The sequence below is a fragment of the Elephantulus edwardii genome, unplaced genomic scaffold, assembly GCF_000299155.1.
Source record: "Elephantulus edwardii isolate Elephantulus edwardi_28Jun2011 unplaced genomic scaffold, EleEdw1.0 scaffold00063, whole genome shotgun sequence".
Classification (NCBI taxonomy): Eukaryota; Metazoa; Chordata; class Mammalia; order Macroscelidea; family Macroscelididae; genus Elephantulus; species Elephantulus edwardii.
In genome coordinates this window covers 15,709,974-15,722,331 of record NW_006399813.1, presented here as the reverse complement: position 1 = coordinate 15,722,331, position 12,358 = coordinate 15,709,974, and the positions used below count along the sequence as shown (strand labels likewise).

Genomic DNA, 12,358 nt, shown 5'->3' with positions numbered 1-12,358 from the left:
AGGCCCTCTATGAGGTGGATTGATTCAGTGACTGGGATAATTGGGATGGGAGTGTCAGAGACAGTGCGATTGGCACAGGACAGAGCGGACTTTAGGGCTGTTGTACATAGGGTCGCTATGAGTCGGAAATGACTCGACGGCACATAACAACAACAACAACAACAATTGGTGATAAGGTAGAGAACCCTGAACTATTATTGTGTTGGAGTGTAGAATGGTATTGATGTTATAAAAAAAATAGTGTGATAGTCCTCATAAATTTAAACACAATACTGTATCCCTCCTAGGTGCATACCCAAAAGACTTGAAGCTAAGCACTCAAACAGATACTTGTACACTAGTGCTATTTGCAGCATTGTTCATGATAATGAAAATACAGAAACAACCTAATTAACAAAGACACAAATTAAAAGACAAATTATGGTGTATGTGTGTGTATATATATTTGAATGGCCAGCAGACACAGAAAGAAATCCTCAAAATCACAGGCAATCTGAGAGATGGCATATCAAAACCACAGTGAAGTACCATCTCACCCTAGTAGAAGTAGCATAATTTTCAATAGGACAACAAGCAATAAATATGTGAAAGGGTATGAAGAGATTGGAACACTCATACACTGTTGGTGAGATTGTAAAATGGTACAACCACTCTTGAAAGTAATTTTACATTTCCTTAAAAAGCTGAACATAGCCATTCCATATGGCCCAGCTATTCCACTGCTGGCAGTATACCCCAAGAAAAATAGAGACACACAGATTTGTACACTGATGTTCATAGCAGTATTATTTATAATAGCAAGAAAATAGGAAACAATCAAATGTCCATCAGCAAACAAATGGATTGAGAGATTATGGTACATTCACATAATATTATGCAGCACTCTGGAGCAGTGATTTTTTAGGATAGTGTATATTATGGGAATGGCTGGAGAGAATTAGGCTGAGTGAATTCAGTCTGATAAGGACAAATACTACATAAGACCACTATTGTAAGAATTGAAGGATAACAAGGATAATAAAAGTCCAAGGGGAAGGAGTGGGGTGGGTTATGGGGAAATTACGGAGTAACAGAGTTAGGTGGGTGGAGGGAGGGGGTGAAGGAATTAAGAAAGATTCGATTGGGACCTGAAAATATGGGGTAATAAGGGCAGATAACAATAGTGATTAATTTTATAAAACAATTTTATATGGGCTTGATCATATGAAACATGATATGAAGAAATGTGTGAAACACCATGTATATGAATGAAATACTGTATACAAACTTTGTATGCAAACCAATATTAAAAAAACCCCAAAACAACAACAAAAATGTGTACATAAAATAGAATATAATTCAGTTGTAAAAAAATCAAATTTCAGTGCATGCAATTCAATTCCGTTTTCAACTAAATATTGAAAACAAGTTCAGTAAATCATATACAAAAGGATAATATTACATGATCCTCTTTATAAGAAATATCTAGAATATGCATTTACAGGAAAGTGAAAGATTCTTCATTGGTTGCTGGGTCTGATGGGAGGGGGAAATAGGGAGTTGCTGTTTCAGGAGCGTTGAGTTTCTCTTAGGGGTGATAAACTGAAATGCTTCATAGTGGCTGCTCAACATGAATGTAATGTTAACGAACTGTACACTTAAAAAGGGTTAAAATGGGGGGGGGGTCTCTGGTGGCCTAGTGGCAAGAAGCTGCACTGCAATCCCAGAGGAACATGGTTCGAATCCACCAGATGCTCTGCCAGAGAAGGAGGCGCAATATCCTCCTGTACCAGTCAGATCTGATTTGACGGTACACGCACACAAAATAATAATAATAATAAAAAGGGAGTTAAAATGACAAAGGATTTTTTTTTTAATTTCTTTATTTTCCTCACATCAGATGGGTAATGTGCCTGTGTCATAACAAGGCTTAAAAGGTGGCACATGTCCTACGGAAGTATGAATTCCCATTCATCATGCTTATGAACCAGAAAAGGATCAAAATGCCAAGTTTTATGTTTGCATATTTCACTAAGAAGTTTTGAAAACAAACACCCTAATATGGACAACTTTAAACACTTTTGCTTTCAGCATGATTCTATTTTCTACTACATTTCTGCTGTTGCATTCCTACTCTGGTTTTCTGAAATGCAGAATATGAGAAATAGATTTTATTGCGTATGCAATCAGAACTATGTGATAAAATCTTTTTTTAATTGTAAGTCTCTTCTAAAGTACCCTAAATGAAGGTATAAACTTTCAGAAAATATCACTTCATGAAGGCAAGTTGCTACAACAAACAAATCAGGACGTCTTTTCTGGACTACTGCATGAGAATAATGTTGACATAAGCCCACTTAGTGCTTGAGTTGTTGGTAGTTTGTTACCCATCCTTCACCGAAATACTTGACCTCTGCTGTTGTAGTTATGATCTGGAGTATTGAGTTTTTAGACCATTCTTCCCTCCCGCCCGCCCCCCCCCCTCCAATGAATATCTTTTTGGTATTAAAGGTTTTGTTTTTCTCTCTTTCTAAAGGGATTTTGCTGTAGGAATCTGTAACAAAATCAGTGAAATGATTCAAGGTATGTATACTTCTTTAGAATTATGACATGACTTAATGGGATTTATGTTAATAGTTCCTGGTATCTGGTTTTAAATACGATATGCTAAGTATTATTCATTTATACACATAGTAATATTTATTAAACACTGGCTGTATGCTGGAGGAAGAAAGCCCTTGGGATTTGCTTCTGAAAAATCAGCTGCTGAAAACTGCCCCACATGGGGAAATCATGAGTTGGAATTGACCCTCAGGCAGCCAGGACTGGTCTGGGTGCTAAGGAAACAGTAGTAAGAATATGGTAGTGATAAAAAGTCCTTGTTCTTGTGTAACCTACAGTTTAGTAGTAGAGGGGAAGCTATAAAATAAAAGAAAATATTTCAGATGTTACGGGAAAAGGACCGGAAGAGGACCTGAAGCACTTGCCGCAGAAGTTCAAGGACTGTAGTCTTCAATATGGATTGAAGCTCAACATCAAGAAGACAAAGATTCCCACCATGGCAGCACCATGATAGATGGAGGAGAGATTGAGGTTGTTAACAATTACAGCTTGCTCAGCTCCATAATCAACACTCTTAGCACCAGCAGTCAGGAAATCAAAAGATGAATTGCACTGGAAGATCTGCTGTCAGGGACCTCTGCAGAGTACTAAAAAGCAACAATGTCGGTCTCGAGACTTAAGATTTGCCTAGTCCAGGCCATAGTCTTTGCAATTACTTGCTATGCATCAAAGAGCTAGACAGTGACTAAGGATGACAGAAGAAGAATAGATACCTTTGACTTGTGGTGCTGGAGGAGAGTCTTGAACATACCGTGGACTATCAAGAAAACAAACAGGTCTGTCTTGGAGAGGGTAAAACCAAGTTTCTCCTTGGAGACTAGGGTTTTGAAGCTCCATCTCACATACTTTGGGCACGTGACCAGAAGAGTCAGATCTTTGGAGAAATACATCATGCTCAGAACGGTGGAGGACAGTGCAGGAGAGGAAGACCCTGAGTGAGATGGATTGATACAGTACCTGAGGCAATGGGGTTGGTGTGTTACAGTTAATGAGACTGTCTCAGGACAAGGCAGCATTCTGAGCTGCTGTACATAGGATCACTGTGGGTTACAGGCAACTCGAAGGTACATAATAACAACAATGTGGGAAAAGGGAAAGGCAAGAATGATGGAGATCTAAGAGTTAATGGTGTGAAGGAAGACTTTTCTCAACTTTTTTTTAATGTATGTTGGTCAGGGAAGACTTTAGAGGAGATGATCCTTGAATGATATAGTAAGAAAAGGAAAAATGTTTCATTGTTTTTGTTAGGTACCATTGAGTCACCTACAACTCAATGAACAGTGACATCTCTATGAACAGTGACACTCAACCTTGCACTATCCTGAGTCAACCTTGCCGTCTCCCTGTTGCCTCAGACACTATGTCAATTCATTTCATCCAGGGTTTTCCTCTCTTGTGCTGACCTTCTACTATTGTAAGCATCATATCCTTCTCTAAGGACTGGTGCCTCCTAACAAAATATGTGAGATGGAGTTTCAAAATCTTTGCCTCAAAGGAACACACTGGTTTCATCCTCCGCAAGGACAGACCTGTTTGTTCTCTTGACAGTTCATAGTATGTTCAATGCTATTATCTAGAATTACAACTCTAAGGCATCGATGATTCTTCTGTCATCCATAGTTCAGCTCTCTGAGGTATAGCAAGCAATTGAGAAGACCATGGCATGGATCAGGCACACCTTAGTCTTCAGACTAACATTGTTGCTCTTTAGCACTCTGGTATGGTCCTTGACAACAGATTTTCCCAATGCATTCAAAGGTGTTGATTGTGGGTGCAGCAAGGTTAAATCATTAACAATGTCAGTCTTTTCTGCATTTATCATACTGCCTATTGACCTGACAGGGAAGATTTTTGTTTTCTTAATATTGAGGTACAATCCATATTAAGGTCTGCAGTCCTTGATTTTCTGCAGCAAGCACTTTCCCTCATTTTTATCAAGCAGAGTTGTGTCATCTGAATGGATGTTTATTGGGTCTTCCTCCAATCCTGATATACCACATACTTCATAAAGTCCAGTCTCACAAATGATCTGTTTACCATAAAGATTGAGAAGGTATGGAGAGGGAGCTCTGGTGGCCTAGTGGCAAGAAGCTGCACTACAATCCCAGAGGTAAAAGGTTCAAATCCACCAGGTGCTCTGCTGGAGAAGGAGGGGCAATCTCCTCCTGTACCAGTCAGATCTGATTTGTCGGTTGTTGTTGTACACACATATAAAATAATAAAATAAAATTAAAAGAAAAAGAAAAAAAGGAAAGGTATGGAGAAAGTATACATCTTTGACTTAATTCCTTTCTGATTTCCAGTCATGCTTTGTACTCTTGCTCTGGTCAGAAAACAGCTTCTAGGGCTAGGTCTAGGTTTCACATGTGCAAAATCAAATATTCTGGGATTCCCATTCCTTACGGCAGGATGTTACAGCTCTGGGACTCTTTTCATTTGGTTAATACTCCTCCAATGACTTCTAGTTATAATTAGAATCCTATCCAAAGTTCTTACCATATTTTAAAAAGCCCTATCTTTTCAGTGTCACTCATTGCTCTTGAATCTGAGCCTACTCAGAGCAGACCCTCCAGTAGGTTTTCCGAAGCTGTCAGTCACATAGGAAAGACTAACCAGCTTTTTTCTGAGAAGCTGCTGGTGAATTGAAGCTCAGTGAACTGTGTGGCCTTTTGGTTAGCAGCGCGACTCCTTTCTAGCTACGCCACCAGAGCTTTTCATACTTTATTCTGTATCTTGCTCACAGATATTAAACACATTTATTCTCAGAATGCTTAGAAGAGGATGCTCTGGAACTAAAAGTGTTACACAGCTCTAGGAAACACTTTCATGTTTTTATAAATGACACTTATTTCAATTGGTGCATCTTGACAGCCTTGAATAGTTAATACTATTATCTCTATTTTACAGGAAAGAAAACAAGAGCCTTTATAAAGCTTAGTAACTAATCCAAGTTCACACAGCTAATAAGGGGCAGTTCGACTCTGAGGTCCTTGCTTTACTGTGATGATGCCTCTTTATGTTAGTCACATTTTGTCATTTACCAATTACCATACTCTTACAGTAATTATATTTTAATTGTCTTTTCCATTTACTTTGTATGACTCATAAATTATTTAAAGGACAAGATAAATATTTGAACTTTTATCCCATTCCCCTTTATTGCTTTGTTTGTACTTTCCTACCAGAACAGAGATTTCCTCCAGAAGGCTTGTTTTCATGACTTTAGAAGAAAGCCTCATTCATTCATTGAGCAGGTTTTATTGAATGCCTGCTTTTGTCAGAAAAGACTTGATGGATAATTAATTATCCTAATTAGGCTAATTCAAGGAAAGCCTCAAAGGGGCCATTTATCAAAGGGAACTGAGTAAACTACAGGAAATGGTGCAGACTCTGAGCTCAGAAGTAGCTCATTCTAGCATATGTAAGGTGAAACAGCAGCTCAGAGAAGTTAAAGATGCATAGCTAGTAAGAACAAACCCAGACATTCTGAGTCCAGAAGCCACACTATTCTTCCTAGTACTACATGGTACTAACAGTACTATGCAGTACTGTCTCTCAGCTTTGAAAAGTGCCTTATATTTTATCAAAAAGAATGTCATTGGTGATCTTGATGAGAATAATTTATGTGAGTGAGTGAGTGAGGCTAGAACTTAGATTTTTCAGTAATCTCTAAAGCAGTTTAATTTTTAGCAGAGGAAGAGAAAATATGTTGTTTAAATACTAACATACTTGATTTGGCAGCATATATTTAATACTGCTGGAAGGAGTTGAGACAAAGGGGAACTAATACATGCGGCAGTCTCTCTGTGCACTCAGAAGGGACCAGATACATCAAAGCCTGCACAGAAAACAAGAGATGTTATGCAGGTAAATAGGTATAGTGACAGGGATGAAGAGCTCCGGTTAGGTATTTTTTTTTCCTCTGGTGATCGCTGAACAGTAATGAGCAATCAGAGTCCTATTATGATTAGAGACTGAATATCTAGAAAACAATTTCATATGCCACCAATGCTCTGTCTAGTACAAAGACACTAACTCGATAATCCATCTAATATTCTTAGGTGAACTGTGCTACAGCCTGTCTCCTGAAGCATGTGTCCAACAGCCTGTTTTATATTCCATATATATCTATGTAAATCAAATGAGCATTTAAAATTTAATATAACCCAAACAGGACATGAAATCATTAGTCTTCTCTAGCTTAGCAAAATGACACACAATCCATCCAGTTATTCAAGTTGAATATCCCAACATTCTTTTTTCCCCCCATAAATTACATTTTTGTGTGGTTAGTATAAAATTTTTAAGCTGCGTATTTGGTTCACATTAATATTTTTTTATGAGAAAGTATTGACATAGTTAGGAAAAGGCTGCTAATGCTTATTTAAACTCAAACCCAACTGAAAGGCGTCCTCAGTGCTTTAGTTCTCATAGTGTAAGTCCTGCTGAGTCACTACATAGTCATCACCACATAATGTCCCTCTAGGCACCATCTGTCCCCACACACGTCTGTGGTTCCATAGGCTATAATGTTGTTAGATGTTGTCTGGTCACTTACAGTTCACAGTGACCTAATGTACAAGAGAGGAAAACACTGCCTTGTCCACTGCTATCCTCATAATGTTGATTGTTGCTGATTGCCTTCTAGTTGAGCACGACTCATAGTGGCTCTATGAACAAAAGGCCTGAAGCCCCTGTATAACTATTGGTATTTATCAAAACTCATAGAGTTTCCAGAGGCATGTTGTTTAGGAAGTGGATGTCACTCCTGCTTCCAAGTGTCTTGTCCATCTTGTCCACATCCAGTCCATCAGCAAATCTGGTTGACTTTATACCTAAAATGCGTCCAACTTCTGTTATCTCTTTCTGCCTCTTTCTACTCCCGTAGTTTAGGTCATCATCATCTCTTGCTTGGTTTACTGAACTAGTCTTTTATTCTTTTTGTTCATTTTTGTGTTCCTTTAATCATCCATTCTTCATTTAGTGGCTTTTGTTGTTAGAGGCCTTCAAAGTGACAACTCATGGCAACCCTATAAACAATGTCCTGTGCCATTTTCATCATGGCCAGTATACTTGAACCCAATGTTACAGTTACTTTTCTATCCTTCTTAATGAGCATTTTCCTCTCCACAGGCTGACCCTCTACCTTTACAAGCATAGTATCCTTTTCCATTGACCAGCTCTCTCCTAACAACATGGTCAAAATATGTGAGGTGAAGTTTCACCAGCTTTGCTTCCACAAAGCACCCTGGTTGCAATTTGTCCAAGATGTATTTGTTTGTTCATTTGGTAGCCCATGAGATATTCAGTACTCTTCTCCAGCACTGTACATAACTCAGAGGCATTTATTCTTCTGTCATCTTAGTTGTTGTCCAACTTTTAGATATCTAGCAAGTGATTACAAAGACTATGACTTGAATCAAACGCACCTTAGTATTTAAACTAATATCATTGCTCCTTAACTCTTTGGAGAATTCCTTGACAGTAGACTTTCCCAGTGCAGTACATCTTTTGAGTTCCTGACTGCTGATGCCATGAGTGTTGATTATAGTTGTTGTTGTTGTTATGTGCCATCAAGTCACTTGCGACTCTTAGCGACCCTGTGTACAACAGCCGTAAACTCTGCCCTGTGCCAATCGCACTGTCTCTGATCCCAACTACCCCAGTCACTGAATCAATCCACCTCATAGAGGGCCTTCCCCTCCTCTACTGTCGCTCCACCCTACCAAGCATGATGTCTCTCTCTAAGGACCGGTCGGTCCCTCCTTACCACATGTCCAAAGTATGTTAGAGGGAACCTCAGAATCCTTGCCTCCAAGGAGCCGCCCTGTTTAACCCTTTTCAGGATGAATCAGTTTGTTTTCCTAGCAGTCCCTCAATACTCTTCTCCAGCACCACAGCTCAAAGGCATCAATTCTCCTTCTCTCCTCCTTAGATCTAAGCAATATGAAATTATTAACAGCTTCAGTCTTTTTTCCATCTGTCATAATGTTGCCTGTTGGCCCATTGATGAGGATTTTTGTCTGATGTTGAGATACAATCCATACTGAAAGCTGTAGTCTTTATCTTTTGTAACAAACACTTCAAGTCCTCTCTTTGCTTTCAGCAAGCCAAGTTGTTACATGCATAACTCAAGTTACTGGTGCATTTTCTTCTAATCCTGATGCCACATTGTTTCTCATAAAGTCCATATTCTCTCATGATTTGCTCAGTATACTGACTGAATAGATATGGAGAAATGATATAACCTTGACATACACTTTTCTTGATTTTTAATCCATGCAGTGTTTCCTTGTTCTGTTGCACAGCTGCCTCTTAGTCTAGATAAAAGTTTTGCATGAGCACAATTAAATGTTCTGGGATTCCCATTCTCAGTATTAGTCATAGTTTGTTGTGATCAACACAGTCAACACCTTTGCACAGTCAATAAGACCCAGATGGATAGCATAATAGTCTCTGCTTTCAGTTAAGTTCCTTCTGAAATCAGATCCCTTCTCCTCTGGCCTCTTCAAAGCACAGGTTGGATTACTGGCAGTTCTCTGGCAATGTGCTGTTCCAGCCTTTTTGGGATAATAATCAATAGGATTTGATTTACATATGATATTGATTATGTTCAATAATTTCCACATTCTGTTGCATCACCTTTTTTTGTGAGTGAGAACAAATATGGATTTCTTCTAGTCAGTCGACTAGGTAGCTGTCTTCCAAATTTCTCAGTGTAGTGTAGTGAGCAAATCCAAGACTTCATCTGTTGTTGGAATATATCCATCCCATCGATTCTGAGGCTTTTTTTTTTGCTAATGCCTTATTTAGTGAGGTTTGAACTTCTTTTCTCATCACCATTAATTTCTGATCATAGCTACTTGTGGAAATGGTTCCATTTCAGCCAGTTTTGTTTTGTACAACGACTTTGGGCCTTCTCTCCCATCTTCTTTTGACACTTCCTTGATTGCTCAAGACACTGTCCATAGCTTTTTCCAGTATTGCAATTCAATATTTGAATTCGTTTTTCCATTCTTTTAGCTTGAGAAGTACCAAATGAGTTCTTTCCTTTTTTATTTTCCAGGTCCATCTCTTTGCACATTTCATTATAATACATTGTTTTGTCTTCTCATACTGCCTTCTCATACTTGTCCTGAAATCTTCTGCTTAACTCTAACTCTTTTACTTCACGATTTCTTCCCTTTGTTTTGACTCTTCAGTGTAGTGCAATTTTTACTCACATTTTATTATTCCCTTATTTTAAACTATCCAGTGGTTTCCATTTGCTTTTAATATAAACCTAAATTTATTACTTTCATTTACCAAACCTTACATGTTATCTGTCCCCTCCTCTGTCAGTCTCTCTGGCCTAGTTTTTCACTTCTTCCTACTTAAACCAGCTACACAGGCCTTTTTCTGCATTTCAATGCCTTTATTCTCCCTAGAACTACTTTATGATTAGCTCTTTCTGATCTTTAGATTTCATCTGAAATATCTACTCCCCTACTTTTTGTTACATTTTTCTAGTGTATCACTTTTTGTTGTAGTTAGTTGCTGTTTAACTGATTCTGACTCATGATGACCTCAACTGTACAAAGAACTATTCAAGGCTATAACCTTTCAGCAGCAGCAAATCACTGGACCTTTTTTTAGAGGGATTGTCTTGTTCAGGTACCAATGACAGTGGTAACAGTAGGTCGCCATGTAAATATTTATAGAAAAGTTGTAGTTGAGTGAGTTGTATAAAACATGCATGCTTCTTTTCTAATGACCTTGAGAATTATATTTTATAATCCACTTGATGTAAAAATACTGTACTCAATGAAGGAAACTCTAGGGGGATAGTCTGTAGGGAGAGTTGTCTGGCTGACCCAAAGGCGGCATCTTTCTCGTGGTTGGATGTCTTCACCAGTGATTGTGCAGAAGGAAGATGAGCTGTCTCCTCTCACATGATTTACAGCCTCAGAATCCCAACAGAGGGTCAGCTGTGAGTCAGTTCTGACTCAACAGTAATGAGAGGTGAGAAAGTAATACTCGTATTAATGACCATATTTTTCCATCATAATATTTTACTCGTGTTTCTAGAAGTAAATTTATCCTCACATGCTTTGCAGCTATTGAGGATATACTTACAAGCAATCACCAGTGGCATCTACCCTTTTATTATCTTTTTTCTTTAAACTGGTAATTGCTGGTGAAAAAAGAAGTAAAAATCCTTTCTCCATCCCTGTTCTAATTCAAACTGTGGTTTTTATCTTAGCAACCTACAAGCTGATTTTTCCTGTCCCCAGGTTCTTACTAACAATCATTGCTTTCTGCACGGTCATTAAATTCTCTGAGGATAGCCTAGTCTCGTTTCCCATTTATGACGTGGTCCGGTTTTCATAGCAAGATCCTTTGATGTGCCTCTGACTATCAATTGTAACGTCATTTTTTGACACTTTCTAACTTCTCCAGTCATACCAAAGTTCTTTTAGTTCTTGAATGTATGTGTCTCAGCTCAAACTTTTTCATCTTTTGTTTATTTAAAACACTCCTATGCACTCGTCTCTGAAGTACTTGCCTTGTTGCTACCACTGCTGCTATAAAACCTGCCTAATTTCATGTTTGTAAAGCTTTGAGGTAAATACTTTATCACAGAGGCTTTAAAAATTAAAAGAAAAAGTGCAGAAAACATTGTCAGTATAAGTGTATACAGAACAGATCTTTTGGGAGACGGCTTTATGAGGAGGAGTGTGGCATTGGGATTGGAAGAAGACTTAGGAGCAAACCACATTATGCAGATGACACAACCTTTCTTGGTAAAACTGAGGGGGAACTTAAGCACCTGCTGCAGGTTAAGGACTGTAGTCTTCAGTATAGAGAGATAGAAAGATAGATAGATAGAAGCTCAACATCAAGAAGACAAAGATTCTCACCAGTGGGCCAATTGGTAGCACCATGATAGATGGAGAAGAGATTGAAATTGTTTACAATATCGCCTTGCTCGGCTCTACAATCAATACTTTTGGCACCAGCTGTCAAGAAATCAAAAGACAAATTGCACTGAGAAAGTCTGCTGTCAGGGACCTCTCCAAAGTGCAAAAGATGTCAGTTTAGGAACAAAGGTTTGCCAGATCTAGGCCATGATCTTCTCAGTTACTTGCTATGCATCAGAGAGCTGGACAATGACTAAGGATGACAAAAGAAGAATCGATGCTTTTGAGTTAATGGTGCTGGAAAAGAGTCTTGAACATACCATGGACTGCTAAGAGAACAAACGTATCTGTATTGGAGAGGGTAAAACCCACAAGGATTTTGAAGCTTTATCTCACATACTTTCGGCACATGGCCAGGGGGGACCAGTGGAGAAGGGCATCATGCTTGGAGGGATGGAGGGACAACGCAGGAGCGGAAGACCCATGATGAGATGGATTGACAAAGTAACTGGAATATTGGAGATAGGTGTGTTTGTGAGACTGGCTCAGGATAGAACAGACTTCATATGGTCACTGTGTGTCATAGGGGACTCGATAGCACATAACAACAGCACCTGAAGAATAATTACCTTTTTGGAAATCTGTTATTTGGCAATAAAAAAAAGTTTGGAAATTTGTGGTATTAAAGGTAGAATTGTCACTTAAAATTTCACTCTCTTAAGCAAGTAGAAGCCAGATGATTGTCAAAACATGGTTTTTACTATAATAAAAGTAATGAAAGAAATTATGATCAGAAAGTATTGGCCAAACACCGTTAACAAATGACACTATCATTGTACATTAAAATGCTTTTATTA

The 12,358-nt window shown here is 38.5% G+C and overlaps 1 protein-coding gene across 4 annotated transcripts in view; it reads left to right on the top strand.

Moving 5' to 3' along the window:
- The window catches only part of INTS7 (integrator complex subunit 7), a 126,733-nt gene that overhangs the window by 23,001 nt on the left and 91,374 nt on the right, over window positions 1-12,358 (top strand). For all 4 annotated transcript variants that reach the window (XM_006887966.1, XM_006887964.1, XM_006887963.1 and 1 more), the window contains one exon: window positions 2,516-2,562. In XM_006887966.1, coding sequence (XP_006888028.1) covers window positions 2,516-2,562 — 47 coding nt within the window. The remainder of the gene's footprint in view (window positions 1-2,515; window positions 2,563-12,358) is intronic.